At 53.8% G+C, this 20,772-nt stretch overlaps 1 protein-coding gene across 2 annotated transcripts in view; it reads left to right on the top strand.

The window, feature by feature from the left end:
* The window catches only part of Hspg2 (heparan sulfate proteoglycan 2), a 101,420-nt gene that overhangs the window by 25,380 nt on the left and 55,268 nt on the right, over positions 1-20,772 (top strand). For both annotated transcript variants that reach the window (XM_052716882.1, XM_052716881.1), the window contains exons 2-13: positions 8,314-8,449; positions 9,584-9,628; positions 15,668-15,777; positions 15,876-15,934; positions 16,367-16,527; positions 18,127-18,255; positions 18,498-18,752; positions 18,835-18,954; positions 19,467-19,598; positions 19,740-19,884; positions 19,972-20,123; positions 20,222-20,368. In XM_052716882.1, the coding sequence (XP_052572842.1) occupies positions 8,314-8,449; positions 9,584-9,628; positions 15,668-15,777; positions 15,876-15,934; positions 16,367-16,527; positions 18,127-18,255; positions 18,498-18,752; positions 18,835-18,954; positions 19,467-19,598; positions 19,740-19,884; positions 19,972-20,123; positions 20,222-20,368 (1,591 nt within the window). The remainder of the gene's footprint in view (positions 1-8,313; positions 8,450-9,583; positions 9,629-15,667; positions 15,778-15,875; positions 15,935-16,366; positions 16,528-18,126; positions 18,256-18,497; positions 18,753-18,834; positions 18,955-19,466; positions 19,599-19,739; positions 19,885-19,971; positions 20,124-20,221; positions 20,369-20,772) is intronic.

The following is a 20,772-nucleotide window of genomic DNA, read 5'->3' as shown; positions in this document are numbered from 1 at the left end:
AGCCTCAGTGCTCCCCCAGCCTCTGTCCTCCCCCAGCCTCGGTGCTCCCCCAGCCTCGGTGCTCCTCCAGCCTCGGTACTCCTCCAGCGTTTGTGCTCCCCCAGCCTCTGTGCTCCCCCAGCCTCGATGCTCCCCCAGCCTCTGTCCTCCCTCAGCCTCGGTGCTCCCCCTCACAGCCCTTCTCATAATACATGCTTCTCACTGGGTTGTTGGTCTGGACTCCCACAGAGTTCAGAGTGCTCATGTAGTCCAGGCTAGCAGCCTCAAACTCACTACATAACTGAGGATAGCCTTGAACTCCTGATCCTTCTGCTTCTGCCTCCTAGGTGTTGGGATTACAGTCATACACCATCAAACCCAGTTTATTTGGTCCTGGCAGTTAAGTGTAGGACTTTGTGCATGCTGGGCAAACACATGGTTTTGAGACAGGGTCTTTCTGTGCATCCCACTGACCTGAATGAAATTCACTGTGTAGATCAGGCTGGCCTCTGACTCACAACCCTCCTGACCTATCTCCCCAGTGCTAGATTATAGGTCTAAACCATTACCCCTGGTTTGCTTTACCCCTCTACATGAGCCCAGCAGACTAGAACTTAGGAAGTAGAGGTCAAAGGGCAGGTCTGGCAGGTGGCACTCTTCACTTGGAGCATCCAAAGATGGAGAAACCAGGGCCACCCATCTAGAATGTGGCCTGGTGGCCTGAAATCAAGATGTCTGACTGAGTGCCGGCCAGGTCTGGCTCTCCCTATTTCACTTCCAAGTCTCCCAATATGCAGAGCTATCATACTTTCTTTTATCCTGTCTGATCAGAAGAAACTGGGCATTGATGCCTGCCCAGCTATGTAAGAGGGATATTGAGGCAGCGAGCCCCTCAGGGCCTTGGATAAGGCTAGCCAGTGGCAGAGTTCACTGTCCATGCGTCTTCATGAGCCTCTGATTCCACTTGCTAGCCAGGCATGGTGGTGCATACCTGTGGGCCCAGTCCTCTGCAGGCTGAGGCAGGAGAATCACCACAGGTTTTATTCCAGCCTGGACACTACAGTTTCAGACTAGCCAGGGGTCTATAGTGAGACTGTCCAAAAAAAAAAAAAAAGAAAGAAAGAAAGAAAGAAAGAAAGAAAGAAATGATTTTAAAGAACAAAGCAAAATAGCAATAAAAGTCACCACCTTCCTGGTCTATATAGCAGCTGAAGTGGGCTGGTGTGGACCCTATGTGGATGATGGGGACCCGTGAAGCTGCTAAAAGGGAAAGGAGCAGGAGGTGGGTGCTGTTCAAAGCCACATCACAAAGCTTCCAGCTCCAACTTCCTGCTGCCTGGGCTTGTGCCAAAAGCCCTGATCCTCCTCGGTGTCCCCTAGTGCCCCTGGCTGGAATGCAGCCTTTCCAGATCCCAGGCCTGGGAGAGCTGGTGTCAGAGGTCAAGCAAGGGTCTCCTGGGCCCTGCTCCTGAGCTAGCAGGGACAGGCAGGTAAGCCTAGAGGCCTGGATTTCCAGTGTAGTTTTCATTAGCTGTGTGACCTTGGCAGGTGACTTCACCTCTCTCTGCCGGGTTTCCACTACTTGTTATGGATCTGAGTGCTATATACCCCATAAAGACCTCGGTCGGCACCCAGTGCACAACGGCATTCCGAGTGTCCACCCTTGTCCTCCTTTCGGGGAGCGAATTCTTCCCAGCTGAGTGGTTGGCAAAGGTCCTGCTTGCCGCCTTGAGGGCCCAAGTGTGAGAAGCTGGCAGGCCTCCCGAGCGGCACGGGCACATGGGCCTGCCAGAGGAGGCATAGCCACCTCTTTTCCGGCCCGGCGCCCCTCTCAGACTGCCAGGGGATTAAAGGCCTTTGGGCCTTTGTGTTACGCTCACCCGCCCCTGGCAGTTTGCACAGCAAACTGCTGCCCTGACAGATTCCTTCCCCTCTGCCGTCTGTTGCCCTCAACAGGACACTGGGCAATGGGGGGAGGGGGCATCTTGGCCCTGTCCCTAAGGCCTGGACTGGAGTGGAGGAGGTTGTGCTTGTTGGGGGTCTTCCTAGGCACCTGCATCATGGCAGAGGGGCTAAGGTTTGGGGCTGTGGCCTATGGACCATGGGAGGAGGAGACAAGTGGTCAGACCCACCCCCACTGTCTCAGGATTCTGATGAGGTGAGCTCACTCCAGCCCCAGATGCCTGGAGCCTTGCCCTGGGCAGCCATAGCCACCCTGGGGACTGCTTGGAGGGGGAGGGGCTCAGAACTTCCTGACCAGCTGTGGGGGCGGAGGGGGCTCAGTTCCAGACCTGGGCCATGAAGACAGAGGCTGGGAGCTGGCCACCTAAGGCATGTGAAGAATGTCTCCAGAGAACCCCTGTCAGCCTTCAGAGCTGGCAGGTATCTGGAGCAGAAACCCAGCTCCGTGGCTCACCCCAGCCTAGGCCCTGCTACTTAGCCAGACTCTCTCATTCCAAACCAGGAGGTGACCCCAGGCCTGAGCGCACACTCCACCTTCTGTAAGCAGCACCTTCTGTAAGCATCACCCCTCAGGCACACCCACCCTCACCCCCACTCTGACCTCCCTTTATGGTACTGTTTTCAATACTTCCAGAATAGCTGTTGTCCACACCTCAGCTGCCTGATCACAGGTATACAGATGGCACTCTCTGAGCCCCAGCTTCCTCACGCATAAAACAGAAATAAGTTCATAGAGGCAGTGGAAACTCTTGGGGTTAGAGGTAGTTTGGAATCCAGAAATGTTTGAGTTTGAGAAAGGAGACACAAAGCATTTGCCCACTGTGAAGTGACATCTTCAGTGGGACCCGGGACCACACCCCACAATCAAACACATGACCATTGCTACCAAAATCATGTAACTCAGTTGGTTTGAGTGTCTCAAGCCTTAAAACCCAGCACTCAGGAGGCAGAGACAGGAAAACTTCCGTAAATCTGAGGCCAGCCTGGTCTACATAGGGCATTCTAGACTAGCCAGGGCTACACAGTGAGACTGTGTCTCCAAGATCAAAACAAAAACATACTGGGCACAGTGTCTTATTCCTGTAATTCCAACATTGTGGATCTGGAGGCAGCAAGATCATGAATTCAAAGTCACTCTTGTTTCCATAGTGAGTTTGAGGCCAGCCTGGGAGACCTTGTCTCAAAAACAAAACAACAAAAGAAACCCAAAATAAAAACTAAAAAGCATTAGGTGTGGTTGAACACGCCTATGATCCCAGCCCTTGGGAGGCTGGGGCAGAAGGGTTTAGGCCAGCCTGGGCTACATAGTGAAACCCTGTTTCCAGAAGCAGCAGAAGGAACTCGTGGGTTCTCCCTTTTTGTGGGTGCAGAATGGTGTCCCTGTAACATCAGGCCTGTGGAGTTGCTGTGAGGATAAATGGTTGGTCTACATGGTGTGTGGGAAGGAAGGGCTTGGCCTGAGAAAACTTCCATGAAGTGTGGCTCTTTGTGTGTGTGTGTGTGTGTGTGTGTGTGTGTGTGTGTGTGTGTAACTCAGGTCCTCATGTTTGATCAACAAGTATTTTTCCTACTGGGTCACCTCCGCAGCCCCTCTGGCTCTGATCATCCTCTCTCATTATGCTTCTGTCTGTCACCAGCTTTGATCTGAGCATTCTTTTTTTTTTTCAGACAGGGTTTCTCTGTGTAGCTTTGCGCCTTTCCTGGAACTCAACTCACTCTGTGGACCAGGCTGGCCTCGAACTCACAGAGATCCTCCTGCCTCTGCCTCCCGAGTGCTGGGATTAAAGGTGTGTGCCACCACCGCCCGGCAATTTGAGCAGTCTTAGAAGCAGTCTTGTGGTATAAGCTTTGAAAGGAGCACCCTCAACACTGTGGGAGCCCACACACTCTGTCCTGTATGTACCTGTGTCCCCATGCTCTGGGCCTTGTCTAGTTTCTTTTCTTTTCTTTTTTTTTTTTTTTTTTTTTTTTGGTTTTTTGAGACAGAGTTTCTCTGTATAGCTGTCCTGAAACTCAGTTCTGTAGACCAGGCTGGCCTTGAACTCACAGAGATCCGCTTGCCTCTGCCTCCGGAGTGCTGGGATTAAAGGTGTGCATCACCACTGCCTGGCTTCCTTGTCTGGTTTCCATGCCTTACGTGTCATCCTAGCCAGCCTTGACTCCCTCTGTAGCCTCATGGAGGCTGAAAAGGATGACCTAGTTTCTGTGCCTTCTTTCCTTGTCCCTCTGGACCTCTGTAGGCCTTGGACCTAGAGGGATCTCCATGTGTCCCTTGTCCTCATCAGGAAAACCTAGTCACACTCCCAGTGTTTGAGAGTGGTGTCTCCCAGAAGTTCCTGTCTGGTGCCCTGCCTATGTGCCACCTGCCTGGGTTCAGAGAACAGTTGTCACTGGGGACCACCCTGCCTATATCCTTGCCTCAAGTAGTTGTTCCCAGCATGTTAGAACAGACTTTGGCCTTGGCCTGCATGAGTCAGCTACCCCCCCCCACCCCCCCCCACCCCCAGCAACCTACAGGTCTGGAAAATCCCCCTCTCAGCTTGGCTCCTTCCTCACTGGCTCAGATCTCCCTCTAGCCTGCTGGAGTGCTCCTGTTCCTCTGGGAGGAAGCAGGGCTCCCTCATGGCCGGAGACAGGCTACAGGGCAGGAAGCCTGGGTTCTATTTCTGCCTCTGACCTTGGAGCTACCCATGGCCCTCCTTAGGACTTAAGGAACACACTGCACAAGCCAGGCTGCTGCCAGCCCAGCAACCCCCTGGGCCACTCAGGGAGCTGGGCCATTCAGGTTGGGGATGAAGTCTGGGCGGCCCTGGACATTCTGGTACTGCTGTCTGCTTTGTCCTTGCGCGGCCTCCGTGAGGTCAAGCCCAGTGCTCCGGCCTTGCCTGGTTAGCACAGAGCTTGGAGCAGAGGTCAACCCTACTGTGATCTAGGCAAGGTCTTCCTTCCCCACTGGCCTTGATTATCTCTGTGTGAGGACCGCCCACCATTGTCCCACTACCTCAGGATCTTTGTGAGCTGTCGTTCTCTGGGTGAAGTGCGTGTGCTTAGAGGAGCTCTGAGAGAGAGTCCTGGGGTCCTCAGCACTCAGTGGTCAAAGCCCAGGTCTGGGAGCCAGACCACCAGACCCTTCAGCTCCTGCAGCTAAACCCATCTTTCTCTGTCCCATTCGGGCGTTCCTGGTGCGCAGGGAACACTCTGTGAGCGAGCGAGTGCGCGCTGGCTCTACCTCTGACTATCCCAAGCAAAGACTAGGCCGGCCAGCTCCCAGTTTCTTTTCTATCATCGGGCGTCCAGCCCCACACTGCTTTTTTCCAGAGCCTCTTTCCCTCTGGCCCCATCTCCTCTCCCAGATGTGAAACACATCTGCCTTGGGATGGACAGCCTTTTGCAAATGAAGCCTCTGCCCCTGACTACCTGGCCTGTCGCTGAGGGCCCTGGCTGCCCCTGCGGGCCCTGGCTGTCCCTGGATACTCAGATCCTGGGGAGGGAGCTACAAGCAACAGCAGCTGGCATGTCCAACCTGGGTTTCTGGGGCTGGGGGCCTTCTGACTCAGTGCCCCGCACTCTTGGCCTTCCTGCAGATGTGCGTTCCTGGCGTGTTTTTCCCTGTTGAATTTCACTTTGCTATTTCCTGTCCGGTTCCAGGCTCTACTCCCCCACCCCCTTCCTCCCTACAAAGCTCTGGACCTTGCTTCCAGACAGCAGCCTCTGAGTGGTGCCAGGAATCTGCGCCTTGAGCTTCGCCTCTGTAGCCTTGCTCACATGGGCACTGGGAGGGTGTGAGCATAGCATAGGGACTCTTCTGGAGAGGACCCGAGTACGTCCTGCCCCAAATCAGTGCCCCCACAGGAAGCCTAGCCTCTTTGTCCCCTTGTGTCAACCAAGGCCTGTTCAAGACTCACCCTCCAGCCACCGCTACTCCCAGGCAGGGAAGGAGGCAGAGCCTCTCTGGTCCTGTTAATGACTGTGGTGAGATGCACAAGTCTGTCAGACCTGGGATGAGAAGCTACCTTGGGCTCTGAGAAGGGGCCAGGAATCTTTTTTTTTTTTTTTTTTTCCTCACAAGCCCCTGAGGGTGTTTTTGCTTTGTTTTGTGTTTTGGTGATGGTGGTACTTGGGATCAAATCCAGGGCCTTGCACATATGAGCTCTATTGATGAACTACTGAGACATCCCCTAGCCTTTGTTTTTTTGGTTTTGGATTTTTGTTTGTTGTCGTTGTTGTTTTGAGACATGGTCTCAATAAGGCTCAGGCTGTCCTTGAACTCATGACCTTCTTGCTTTGGCCCCTTGAGTGTTGGTATTATAGGCATATGCCACCATGTGCAGCTACTGGTTCTGAAGATTCTGAAGCCACATACCTGTGCGCATAGAGACATAGGCCGCAAGTCCTTTGGCTACCATTCCGGGCAGGGCGAGCCCTTATGTGGTGGGGAGAGAAGGGTCAGCTGGCGGCGCCGCCCTTCGGCTGCGAGGACAGAGCAGTAGGCCATACCAGGGTGTCGGGTGAAGGCAGTGCAGCTCAGCCCGGCAGACACAAAGTGACCTAATGGTGCTCAGTCCCTGAACCCAGGAATTCTCAGCCCGAGGGTGGGGGTGGTGGTGGGGGGGTTGGGGGAGGAGATCTGCACATAGGTCGGTGCGTTGGATCACAGCTGCTGTCTCTTACTCATGTGTTCAAGGATTGCTTGTGTGTGCTGAGAAAGCAGAGCTGAGCCAGCCACTGCCCCGTCTTCAGGCTGCTTCTGTCTAGTGGTCCAGTGTGAGCCTACCAGGGTCCAGGACCTGGCCAGGGCGGAGGTGGCTGTGAAAGGCAAGGAGTCTGGAGATCTCTTTAGAACTTTCTTTTTTGTCTTCCTTGTGATGCACAAGTGACTGGAATAAAACGGACTTGCTTCAAGCATACAGGTCAATAATGTATGTGAGCATGACGCATGCGCTGGAACATTCTCCCCAAAATGTCATGAGTCCCTTCTGACCCACCTGTCTAGTTCACAGCCCAGGCAAATTGCTGATCTGGCCTCCTGTCAGTGTGCAGGGTACCCTCTCCCACCCAAGTCCCCATAAGTGGACACATGATCCCTGGGTCTTTCTTATTATCTGCTGCCTGTCACTGTGCATAGGAACTGAGGGTCATTCTAATGGATTACAGGTATGAACCGCTACTCCTGGCTAACCGTGCCTTTTTGTTACTGAGCACTTAGAGGGACAATGCCTAGGAGACACAGATGTAGAGGGTAATAAGAGTTGGTCCACAAACCAGGGGAGGAAGGACATTATGGCAGAGGGCCCTGGAGCATCAGGCATGGGGGGTGTGGACTGTGGAACTGCAGTTTTCCCTCAGCTTGGACCTCGCTACCTGGTGTAGCTGTTTGATTTTCACAGGGAACCGAGTTCCTTCTGTCCAGTCCAGGCTGCTCAGACACTGCTGAGTCCCGGTAGTGCCTGAGGCCCTTTCACCAGGGATTCTGGACTGTTCTGGGGCTGTTGAATACTGTGTTCCTGTGCCTGGGGCCTCTCGGCCTTTGGGCTCCCTGGGTGGTTTTCCCTTTGGTTACCTGGACAACGCCTTTAAAAACATCTTGATATTGTCCAAATGGATGCTAGCATTCACTGTCCACTGCCATGTCTTGGAAAAGCCTGGGTCCTGGGGCTTCTTGCTTGGCCTGTGTGCTGCACACAGCCTCCCTCCCCTCTTCCTCCTAGACCCCCAGCTTTTCTAGGACAGATGCCTCAAATCCAGCTGAGCTCAGCATTAGCCTGAGGTCATGGGGAGTTGATGTCTGTCTTGACTCCGTGTAGACTAGCTGCAGGACTCTTAAGTGTTCTGAGCAGTGGAATGTGCTGCCTGCAGCCAGGCTTGGACTCCAGACTGGTGAAGAAGGCCAGGGGCCTGAGGAGGAACTGTTATAGAGGAATCCCCCCACTTCTGCCTATGTCCCCTCCACACGTCAACTGGCCACACTCCTCTATCCGCTTATGTCTCTTATCTCTGCTGACCCAGGTCACCTCATACCTACCTGTGTCTGTCCCCTTGGCCACTCTCTTGTCCTAGGTGAGCCTTATTTCTCCGAAGAAAAAGAAGCCACCTTGTTAAAAAAAGTGGTCTTCCTTTTACTGTCCACTTTTCCTGCTGAGTTCTTGAGAATCTGCACACTGGGCTCTGAGGCCTCCAGAAGTTGGTGGGATTTGGGGAAGCTGAGTCCCAAAGAGTGGTTCAGGCTCCTCCTGGCTGTGTTAGCCATAGTGAGTCTAACGACCCTGTGGGGCTTTGGCATGGATTGTTGGGTCCCCTCTGAAGTGAGGAGAAGGGCCTTGGGGTTTGGCAGTTAACTGGAGAGGGTGACTCATAGCCTGTCATCTCCTATAGGTGACGCACAGTCTGAGGGCCTATGATGACCTTTCCCTGCCTGAGGACACAGAGACTGTCACAGCTGGCTGGACTAGCTGGCCCCATTCCTACCTCTCTGACGATGAGGACCTGCTGGCTGACGACGCATCAGGAGGTAAGCCAGGGGTCTCCCTGGAGGGAGGGCTTCCAGAAACAGTTCCGACTCCTCCTGTCAGAGCTTAAGAAGGTCCTGTGAAAGTTACCCGAGGTGGGACCTTAAAAGATGGGCCATAGCCGGGCTGTGGTGGCGCACGCCTTTAATCCCAGCACTCGGGAGGCAGAGGCAGGCGGATCTCTGTGAGTTCGAGGCCAGCCTGGGCTACAGCGCGAGATCCAGGAAAGGCGCAAAGCTACACAGAGAAACCCTGTCTCGAAAAACCAAAAAAAAAAAAAAAAAGATGGGCCATAAATTGAGTATGGTGGTACTCATCTAATTAATTCTTGAACTTGGGAGATGGAGGCAGGAAGATCAAGAGTTCAAGGCTAGCTTCTGTAACGTATGAGTTCGAGGCCAGCCTGACATAAATGAGACCTTGTCCAAAACAAACCAAAACCCAAAAACAACCACTACCAACACACACACACACACACACACACACACACACACACACAATAGACAAGAGCTGGTGAGGTGGTTCAGTGGGTAAAGGTGCTTGCCACTAAGTCTCACGACCTCAGTTCAATCCTCAGAACCCACGTGATAGAAGGAAGGAACCAACTAGAGTCTCCACGTACTCACTGAGGCACAAACACACACATACACTAAATAGACAAACAACTAAACAAATAAGTATACATTTTTTTTAAAATCAACAAACAAAAAGCATGTGGATATGTATGTCCAGTACCCTGGTCTCATGATCCCAGTATCCTCTACTTGCAATCTCTGTGACTCTGGGCTGGCCACCGCTCCTCTCTGCTGCCTGGGGCCTTTAAGACCAATGGGAAGATGGCTGACAGTGCACAGTAGGGGACACTGGCCACCCATCCCCCTCCCCTTCAACTTGTCCCTACTTGGAGGTCAGGCTGACCTGGCTCCTCTGACCCATCAGACAGATGGTCCTTGGAATTTGGGGCCTCCGTCCACACCCTATGATGGAGGCCTTCAAGCTAACTAGGCATGGGGTGGGAGTGGGATAGCTATTCTGTATTGGAATGACCTTCACCACTGGTCAGGAGCCTACAGCTATGCCTTGTACTGTGCTCAGTGGGTATTTGTTGCTGAACTAAGTCTCCCTTTTCTGTGCAGATGGCCTGGGCAGTGGAGACCTGGGCAGCGGGGACTTCCAGATGGGTAAGTTGCTGACGGAAGGCCCAGAGCAGACCTATTGGTTGCAGAGGCCCCATCTCTTGGCTGAAGGCCCAAGGGTCCTGAGAGATGGTCCTGTGGGGATGGGCAAGCACCTTCGAGGTTGGGAATGGGCAAGTTTGGCCGTTTCCTGTGTCACCAGCACAAAACTCCGGACAGTCACCACAAGAAGCTCAGTTCTGATTGGAACAGAAAGCTAGCCTGCCTCTCAGTGTTCAAAGTAGTTAGGTATCTTCCAGGACCGAGGTCATTTTCCCTCAGCTGGTGTAGCAGGAGCATCCACTACGCCCACGTGTCTGAGGGTGGCCTCCCACCTGGGCCACTGTGTGCAAGACTGGCCCCTGGCAGCCTGGCCACCTGTGATCTCATGGCACCCGGACATGACTGCTGCCTGAAGTTTTCCTGCACATAGGTCTTTGCAGGACCACAGGATGCCTGACACCTAGCTGGGGACAGAAATGGTGGTGTTGGGTGGTTGTGTAGACACAAGCCACATCCCAGAGTAGCCTGGGCTGATGTGCCCTGGAAACGGCCTCCTGTTGAGGCTTTGGCCTAGCTAGTTCAGTGGTTCTCGACCTGTGGGTCACAAACCCTTTGGGGTTGCATATCAGCTACCCTGCATATCAGACATTTCACATCACGATTCATAGCAGTGGCAACATTACAGTTATGGAGAAGCAACGAAATAATTTCATGGTTGGGGTCACCACAGCATGAGGAACTGTATTAAAGGGTCACAGCATTAGGAAGATTGAGAACCACTGATCTAGTTCCTTCGAGAGCACCCGTGGCCTGCCTGGGGGATGCCTTCTGCACTATATCTCCTTTCAATGCTCCTTGGCATCTCCTGAGATGCTGGAGTGAGGGCCCGCAAGGCCAGAAGTGGGGGGAAGAAGGAAGGATAGCTGCTGGGAGGGTCCAATCCCAGGGATCGATCTGTCCTTTGTAGGAGATGGCAGGGCCTGAACTCTCCAGTCCCAGCTGTGCACAGCTGACTGCCCTTGAGGTGTGGCCATCCAGGGGGCTCAGTCCCAGCCGGGGAGGGGCAGGTGTGCATCCTGATGCCCAAGGTCATCGTGTGTATCACATGAGCTTGCTCAGGACCCGCACCCCTCCAGTGCAGGCAAGGACTCTGGTAGGGCATGATGAGCTGTCCTCCTTGACTTGACACTCGTGTCCAGCCCCTGAGATGTCCCTTACAGACAGGCAAGACTATCTCTCCAGCTCCTCCCAGCTTCATCCGGACCACACCCTTCATGGACCACCCCTGGGTCCGCCTCAATCCTCTCCTTTCCCTTCCAGCCGCTAACCTGCCCGTCAGCCTTTCCCCGCATCTTGGGTCCTGTTTGATTTCTCCATCTCTGTGGAAACTTCTGTCCACTTCCCTCCTTGCCCCCCCCCAACTCCGCCTCTATCACTGTGTCTTCCTTCTCCCTCTCCCTCTCTCCTCCCCATCTTTACCAATGCCTAGACACTTCTCTGCCACCTCCCCACTCTGCTCTCCGTGTGTCCCTTCCCCAAGGTCTCTGGTTCTCTGTCTCCTTTGCTGTGCCTACTCTTCCTGTCAGTCTGTCTGTCTGTCATTGTTCTGCAGACCTCCCTCCCAGCTCACCCTTGACATTCAGGCTTTGTTTTTGTTTTTGTTTTTGTTTCCCTCCCTGTGTTCCTCTGCCCCCCTTGGGGAAGGGACACACAGGAAGCCAGAGGCACCTCTCTGAAGAGTCAAGGCCAGGCGATCCCTGTGCCTCCCCACCAGGGCTCCAGATTGGAACACGGTGCTAGGGCCCTGCTGTTGTTTTTCTAGGAGTGCTGGCCAGGATGCAGCCAGGCTCTAGAGCTGGGAGCAGCTTGTCTCAACCTCAGTGCAGGCTGGTTTGCTGCCCACCCAAGGGATCCCAAACTGGAGACACAGCCCAGTCATGATGAGGAGTCTCCTGAGCAGGAATGGGTGTTTGGAGCTGGGGTGGCCCAATAGGGGCTAGGGGTGTGTGCCTCCTCCTCACACCAGGACTCAATGCAGCTTAATCCTCCTCTGCTCCAGCCTTCTGTCTCAGTGAATACTTTAGCCGGGGTCAGAGGCCAGGTGGAGGAGGTCTGGTCAGGGCAGATGCCCAGAGCACCCCCCTCCCCCAGGCAGCCTCACAATTCCAGCAATCTCAGTCCCTCGGCTCTGGGTGAAGTCTCAGCTCGGGCTAATGACCCACCCAGGGTGCTCACCCTGGCTCGCCTCTGCTTTGGGACAAGGAAAAGGGTCAGGCTGGAGGACTCCAGCCCTTCCCAGGCCCTGGTAGAAAGGGGCTTTGTGGCACTCTAACACTCCTTGGGAGTGGGCACATTCCTGGGCAGAGGCCCGGCCTCCTCACCCGAACTTGGCCGTGGGCTGAGGCCAGGGGCCGGGGTGGGGGCTCTCAATGGGCCTCTGTGCCTGCACACAAGAGGCCTCTGTGGTGGAGCTCACAGCCCCACACTCCGCCCACAAGCTCCACCTACTCAGCACCCAGGAGCCCAGCCCCACCATTGGCTGTGGTTCAGAGCAGACACAGTATCCCCTCACAGTGTAGGATCCACTCCAGCACCTGGCCCAGGACCCCAAGGACCCTCTCTTAGCATGAGCTGTAGAGGAAGAACACCCTGGCTTGGGGTCTGCACACCTATAGGCCTGAAGGCTAGAGAGTACAGTGAAAGGCACCCCCACTATGTCACATACATCCTGACCTGATGTCACATGTACTAACCCCAGGGCCTTTGCACCTATCAGTTCCTCTGTGCACAGTGCTCTTCTCACAGACACTGCAAATGGCTCTCCCCTTTCCTTCAAAGAGACTCCTTCCCCGAACCCCCATGGAGAACTGTACCCTCCCCACCCTGCCCTCTCCCCAGGCCCCATTCCCTATAGTCCACTCATGCTTACCCATTTGATTTATTTCTTTTTTCCCCCCAACTAGAAAATGGTCTCTCTGGGGATGGGAATTTACATCTGTAGAGTCCATCATTGTACCCCTGCCCTAGAACACCACCTGGCACACAGTAGACCCTGAACAATGCTCCTCCAGTCTAGGGCTGGGCCTAGGGCTTGTCCTAAAGATCCGAGTTAATAGTCACTGTCAACACTGCTCCCTTGCTGTGTTCCAGGTACCATGTGGATCCTCACAGCAGCCTTTGGGGTGGGCACTGTTGGCCTCAGGGTATAGATGCAACATTAGAGCTCAGAAATGTCACAGGCCATTAGTGGCCATTCTGCTCCAGCAATAAGGCTGTTAACTAGGGAGCTGCCCTACCTCCACACTGTGGGTGGTAACATTTGGTATCTTGTGCCCACTCTGTGCCGGGGACTGTTCTGAGCACTGTGCACACACTTCAGACTACTTGGTGACTCTTATTAACCTGATATTTATAACCTGTGCTTAAACTCATGAGTACACAAAAATATCCTGTATGTACATAACAGGGACTTAAGGAATTATTGGGTCACCGGTTGTGATGGCACGTGCCTTTGATCCCAGCATTCTGGAAATAGAGGCAGGAGCATCAGAAGTTTGAGGTCATCCTTGGCTACATGTTATATTTGATCTTAGTGTGGGCTACATGAGACACTACCTCAAAAAAAAAAAGTTCAAGGCCGGGCGGTGGTGGCGCACGCCTTTAATCCCAGCACTTGGGAGGCAGAGCCAGGCGGATCTCTGTGAGTTCGAGGCCAGCCTGGTCTCCAAAGCGAGTTCCAGGAAAGGCGCAAAGCTACACAGAGAAACCCTGTCTCGAAAAACCAAAAAAAAAAAAAAAAAAAAAAAGAAAAAAGTTCATGGTCAACATGATACATGCCTGGGTACATACCAAAGCTAACCCAGAATCTGAGACCCTGTCTCAAACAACAACAACAACAATTAAAAACAGGAGCTGGAGAAAGGGCTCTATTGAATAAGAGCATGGGCTGGGCATGATGATGCACGCCTCTAATCCTACCATCCAGGCGGCAGAGGCAGGTGGATCTCTGTGAGTTCAAGGCTAGCTTGGTCTACAGAATGAGTTCCAGGACATCCAGGGCCATGTAGAGAGACTCTGTCTCAAAAAAACAAAACAAGACAAAAAGACCACTTGCTGCCTAAGCATGAGACCCTAAGTTCAAATCCTCAGCATCCATGTTAAAAGCCCATCTTGGCCCCGGAGCCCTGTAACCCCAGCTCTGATTGGAACAGAAACAGAATGGCTGGGGTTTGCTGTCTGCCAACCCAGCTTCAGGTTCAGTGCGAGACCCCGTCTCCAGGGAAGAAAGCAGACTGATAGAACAAGACACTTCATGTCTTCCTCTGGCCTCCATGGGTTCATGGGAATGTGCACCTGCTACATGTGTGCATATATCACACAAACACAAAAAGAAAATTGAGAATATGGGAGTGTGTATGTTTCTATGTGTTCACACACCATTCTCTGTGTAATGTAGGTAGATGGCATAGCTTGGTTTGCTCATTATTTGTGTCAGGCTCTGTATATGCATGTGTGTGTGCACAGGGATGTGCTTGGATGTATACATACAAATGTCTGACTCATTTGCCAATAGAGAGTTTAATCCACATTTCTAACTCAGGAACGTTGTGCTGCCCAGCCATCTTTCACTGTGACCTAATACCAGAGGTAGTTGATTTTCTTTTAAATTTATTTATTTTTATTTTACGTGTATTGGTGTTTTGTGTGAGGGTGCCAGGTGCCCTGGAACTGGAGTTACAGACAGTTGTGAGCTGCCATGTGGGTGCTGGGAATTGAACCCAGGTCCTCTGGTAGAGCAGTCTTAACCACTAAGCAATCTCTCCAGCCCTGGTAATCGACTTTGAAGGAAGGAAAATTTATTTAGGTCCACAGTTTCAGACCTTGGCCGTTCGGCTCTGCTGCTCTGGGCCTGTGCTGGCACAGTATACCATGGTGGCGGGGTAGCAGAGGAGTCTGGTTCACCTAGTAGTGTCTGGGAGGCAGAGAGAGAGACATAGAAGGGCTGAGTCTCAATATCCCTTTCAAGGCCAGGCCCTCAATGACCTAACTTCCATTCATTAGGTTCCGCCCCTACAGCAGCAACGACAAACACCTGGGAGATGGCTAAAAGGTCTGCTACTTTCTAACAGTGCTCTAAACTGGGGACCAAGTTTTCAACACGTGGGCCTTTGGGAGACTTGAGATCCAAACTCCAGCCGGCATGATCATCAGTGGCTATAAACTGTGTTGTATACATGCAGTGCTGAAGGAAACATCAGCTGTATGTTATTGTCACACCAGAATGACATGAGTTTATTTGGCCGTGGCTCACAGATAGGCACTTGGGCCACAAGTGGGTGGGTTCCTCCTTTCCCCAGGGAGCTCCTGGTTTGGTGGGGCAGGGTGAGAGGTGACCATGCTTCTCATCCCCAAGTGCCAGCTCTGCACACAGGAGCAGTGTGGGAAGCCAAGCATCCTTTACTCTGGGCAGCAGCCCTGGGGTATCAATGTGGCTGACTCCCTCATCCCCACATTTTATGAAGAAGGAGTAAGACTTCCACTGAGGCAGATCAGTTTCTGAAGTAGCCGACTTAGGACCTGATAGTTCCTGTGGTGCTGTGTGGCCCAGGTGTACCCAGCAGAATTGGTGTGACAAGGAAAGGAAGGTTCCCATTTTGGAAAGCAGAGGTGCTGTGAGAGCCCCGAGTGGGGGCCCCACACCAGCCAGGGCAGCCCATGTGCTCTTCTTAGAGAGTATGGTGGCTGAGCTGAGACCAGAAGGACGAATAGGAACTGGCTGGGAAAACACATCACGATAAAGGGGCGATCTCATGCAACCCAGTGCCCTGAAAACTGCCCCTTCCTGCCCAGCCTCCTCTGAGCCTTGGGCAGGCCTTTCAGGCTTCTGCAGGCTGTGCTGTGACAGAGAGTGCTGGGCCTTTCTGCAGGTACCCAGGTATCAATCAGCCTGTGTGGCAGTCCAACACCTTATTTTCAGCCTGCCTATTGGGCTCCCACCAGCCAAACTGGGCCCTTCACCATGATATTCTACCTTTTTTCCAGTCTATTTCCGGGCTCTGGTAAATTTTACTCGGTCCATTGAGTACACCCCCCAGCTGGAGGATGCGAACACCAAGGAGTTCCGAGAGGTGTCGGATGCTGTGGTGGATAAGGTACGCGGGAGAGAGTTACCTGGGGTTGGAGGCGCCCCACGGGTGGCAGGCAGTACTGGAGTATGTGGGAGGCATTTGATGGTGGTGTGTCCCCACAGCTGGAGTCAGAGTACTTGAAGATCCCTGGAGACCAGGTTGTCAGCGTGGTGTTCATCAAGTGAGATGGGTTCCTGGGGATGGGAGTGGTGGGACCAACCAAGAGGGGCCGAGGATGGGAAGGGGCTTGGCTACCGAGAGCAGGGCAGGGAGGGTCTGAAGGGATGGGTCATTTTTGGTTTTTATTTTTGTTTTTTTCAAGACAGGGTTACTCTGTGTAGCCCTGGCTGCCCTGGAACTTGCTCTGTAGACCAGGCTGGCCTCAAACTCACAGAGATCCTCTTGCCCCACCCCCCGAGTGCTGGGATTAAAGGCATGTGTCACCATTACCCAGCAGGGATGGGTCATACTTGACAGGATTTCAGAGAGCATAGATGGGGTATCCTGTACCAGAGATGTCCCTACCCTAGGCACAGGCTGCCCAGATACAGGGCTGGACATCACGACAGGAACTTGGCAGAGGTGTGGAGCTCATAGACCTCTTTCTCCTTAGGGAGCTGGATGGCTGGGTCTTTGTTGAACTGGATGTGGGCTCCGAAGGGAATTCGGATGGGGCTCAGATTCAGAATGTGCTCTACACAGTCGTCTCCAGAGGCTCCATTGGCCCCTACATCACCTCCCCTTGGGGGTTCAAGTTCCGACGCCTGGGCACAGGTGAGCCTGTCCTCCAAACGGGGGTCACCCCTCCAGTTCTTCAGACTCTGGCCCCTTTTGGTGTCCCTGCCTTGTATCTTCTTGACTAGGACTAGCCCACCACTGAAGACAGGCTCAGGCTCGGGATGAACTCACTCCATCCTGAGCCCGAGCCTGTCTGACAGGCTCTGTAAATCTCCATTTGGTTAGAGCCAAGCTGCTTCCTCTGTGGACCCAGGAGGCTGTATCCTCACAGATCTTTGTGTATTGACAGTAGATAAAACTCCTCCTTCATACAGCATTTCCAAGTCAAAAGACATTGGCATTCAGCAAAACCAACAGTTGTAGGGCTGGGGAGGTGATTCGGCAGGTGAAGAAGCCTGGGCTTCAGATCCTTAGCACCCATGTGCATACCGGGAGAGTGTGGCAATCCACCTGTAATTCCAGCTGTCTGGAGGCAGAGGCAAGATCCTCAGAGCAAGCTAGCTAGCTAGACTACAGAATCAGCAAGCTCTGATTCAAGAGAGAGACCCTGCCATAGTATAAAAGGTGAAGATCAATCAAGGAAGATCACCCATGTCAATCTCAGGCCTCCACACCCACACATATCACATACATGTGCATCTTTATGATATGCATCTATACACGCAAAGACACATTGCACGCATGCACACGCGTGCACACACACACACACTTTTTGTACTAAAACCCATCAGTCATTCCCCAAGCACCAAGTGAGTGCAGGCCCTGTGCATAAAGCCCTGATACCCAGTATCCACGCAGGCCTCCCAGGCTCCATGAAGTGTTCCTCTTGTATTCAAGATGAGGGAGCTGAGGCTCACAAAGGAAGAACAGCCATGCACACTAGTGGGGATGCAAGCCACATCCCGTGTTTGTGCTGCTCTCTCTAGAACCCATGACAGATGGGAAACCAAAGAGAAACCAGCCCAGAGAGGACAGGAAATGGGCCCCAAGTTGTTCTGCACGTAAAACCTACCAGTGCACCCCAAAGTCAAACTTGCTCTGCTGGGTCTTCAGACCCAGGCCTAAAGTTTGCTGGAGGCCTAGCCATCTATTCCCACCTTCAGTGAGTTCTCAGGGCGGGAGGCGGCAGCGGCAGGCTCAGCGCGGGCCTCAGTTTCCAGGTCCCAGGTGGGATGGTTGCTGACTACAGCTTCCTTTCCAGCACAGACCCCCCCGCCACCCCCAGCTGCTGTGGGGGTCACAGTGACACCAGGTGAGAGTGTGAGCCTGGCCGAGGCCCAGAGGGGTCCTAGAAAACCTAACAGATGGAGGGAGAAAAGAAGGGCAAAGGCCACATGGCTGCCTCCTCCCACCGTCTCTTTGGCCTCACTGGGCCAGGCTGTAGCCTGCACGTGTATGGCATGGTGGCTGCATGTGTGAGGCGTGTCACCCGTGTGAAGGTCCGTGTAAGGGGTCCTGCACTGTGTTCCACGTGTGCCATGTGTGTGCCCACCAAGTGCTTCTTGCTCTTGCTGTCTGCCACAGTGGCCTGACTCCGGGCACCACAGCCACTCACAGCCATGCCTTGCCTGTGCTGTCACACCGCTAGCTCCCTCAGCCTGCTGCCTGACTCTCTCCTTCCCCCGCCCCCAACAGTGCCCCACCTCCCAAGGGTCTGCACCGAGACCGAGTTTGCTTGCCACAGCCATAATGAGTGTGTGGCTCTGGAGTATCGCTGTGACCGGCGACCTGACTGCAGGGACATGTCGGATGAGCTCAATTGCGGTGAGAAGCTGTTGGGAACCTCAAGGGGTCCCTGGTGGCCTGCCCAGGGTGGGGCTACATCTCTGGGTCCTCTGGACTATAAGGGTTTGGTGCAGGCAGAGAGGCAGGTCGGGAGAGGGTGGGGATGGGAAAAGAGTGATGGCAGAAGCTAGTCATGGGGTAGACTCCAGGGAGCATGGGGGACTCTGGGACGAGGGGTGAGAGCCACCCATTCACTAAACATCAAGGGGTCCTGTTCACAGAGGAGGTACTCCCCGAGGTCAGCTCCTTGCCACCCGCCATTGTGAAGGTGTCACCGTCACCGCTGTGGCCAGAAGCGGTTACAACACCTCCACTGCTAGTCACACATGGACCTCAGTTACTGTTACCCAGCGTCGTCTGGCCCACAGCCTGTGGACTCCAGGAGGCCAGGTGCCACAGTGGGCATTGCATCCCCAAAGACTACCTTTGTGATGGGCAGGAAGACTGCAAGGATGGCAGTGACGAACTGGACTGTGGTGAGTGCTGTGCAGGACAGGAGCGCGGGGACTGGGTCTGCTCAGCAAAGGACCATTGCGACTCCCTGCCTGGTCCGCACAGGGCCCTCTCCACCCTGCGAACCTAATGAGTTCGCCTGTGGAAACGGACACTGTGCTCTCAAGTTGTGGCGCTGTGATGGTGACTTCGACTGTGAGGACCACACAGATGAGGCTGATTGCCGTGAGTATGCCAGGCCCCACTGTGCCCCTATCCTGTAGTCTGTGTTCTTCTGTCCCGTGCTCTGCGAGGCATGCTGGCCTTCCTGGTGAGGGACCCTGCAGACCAACGTCCAAGTTCCCGTGTTTGGAACTGCCGTTAGCAGACAGCCGCTGGCCATGTCTCTCCTGCTCTACTGCATTTGGGTAAACTTTAGTCTTTTCTTTGTTACTGTGTTGGTATTGGTGAGAGGCCTGGATGGGCGGATCTCTGTGAAGATGGTGTCCTGGACTGATGTGTGGGTCCCAGCCTAACCCATGGGCTACTCAGTCTATTTTATGTTGTAACAGAATGCCAGGACCTGCTCACTTTATAACCCATTGTATTTGGCTCCGTTTTGGAGGCATTTTGGGTAACGTGGGCAAGGTGAAGGGAGTGACCCAGAGGACACCTAAAGAAGGCAAAGAAGGTGGTAGCTAAGCCATGTTGCCCTGCAGACACTGCCCTGTGCTCACTTCACCTGGTTTTGTCCTCAGCCGTCAAGGAGCATGAGGAAGAATGTGGGCCCACGGAGTTCCGATGTGTCTCCACCAACCGGTGCATCCCAGCCAGCTTCCACTGTGACGAGGAAACCGACTGTCCTGACCGAAGTGATGAGTTTGGCTGCAGTGAGTGAGGAGCTGGGGGTGGAGTAGGGATGGCGCTGGGTGGGTTCCACTTTCCATCTGCTTTCTATTCCCAGTCTCTCTTCCGGCACTTCCTGCCCCAACTGCCTATTAAACACTCCACTCCTGCTCTGCTGTCTCCAGTGCCTCCCCAGGTGGTGACCCCTCCCCAGCAGTCCATCCAGGCTTCCCGGGGACAGACAGTGACTTTCACCTGTGTAGCCATTGGTGTCCCCACACCCATCATCAACTGGAGACTCAACTGGGGCCACATCCCTGTTCATCCCAGGTGCAACTCAGGTGGGGGTGATTTGCCTGTGGAAGAGGCTGAGTCTGTGCCTCAAGCTTAACCTACCACTGTCTTGGTGTATACCAGGGTGACAATGACCAGCAAGGGAGGGCGTGGCACACTGATCATCCGGGACGTGAAGGAGGCAGACCAGGGCGCATACACCTGTGAGGCCATGAACGCACGTGGCATGGTGTTCGGCATTCCAGATGGCGTGCTGGAGCTTGTCCCGCAGCGAGGTGCTGTAGATGGGTGGGTGTAGGGTGGATGACCAGCACCAGTGCCACAGGACCTCCTGCTGGTGACCAACCACAGCCCCTTCTCTGCCTTCTGGCAGGCCCCTGCCCCGATGGACACTTCTACTTGGAGAACAGTGCCTCCTGCCTGCCCTGCTTCTGCTTTGGTGTGACCAACGTGTGCCAGAGCAGCCGGCGCTTCTGGGACCATATCCGGCTGAGCTTTGACCAGCCCAATAACTTCAAGGGTATGTGGATGGGTGGGCTCCAGGCTTCTGGGAACCTGGGACAGATGGAGAAGGACCAGGGCCAAAGGGTAGGGAGTAACCCAGAAACACTGCGTTATGTCAGGAAAACCTTTAGGACAAGCCAGATCCACGTTTGTAGCTTCCCTGCCTTGGGTTGTAGGGAGGACAGACTCCGTAGTCTAGGCCCCATGTCTACACACACACACACACACACACACACACACGTGCATAAACACACACACACACACACATGTGCATAAACACACACACACACACGTGCATAAACACACACACACACACACTACTAAAAAGAGGGTTGGGGAGATGGCTGAGTCAGTGAAATGCTTGCCACACAAGCATTGAGGACCCAAGTTCAATCCCCAGCACCCATTTGAAAGCCAAGT

Source organism: Peromyscus californicus, unplaced genomic scaffold (genome assembly GCF_007827085.1).
Source record: "Peromyscus californicus insignis strain IS unplaced genomic scaffold, ASM782708v3 Scaffold_5__1_contigs__length_169319896, whole genome shotgun sequence".
In the NCBI taxonomy this organism is placed as follows: domain Eukaryota; kingdom Metazoa; phylum Chordata; class Mammalia; order Rodentia; family Cricetidae; genus Peromyscus; species Peromyscus californicus.
Note: the sequence above shows the minus strand (reverse complement) of the source record. Positions and strands in the feature narration are given on the sequence as shown.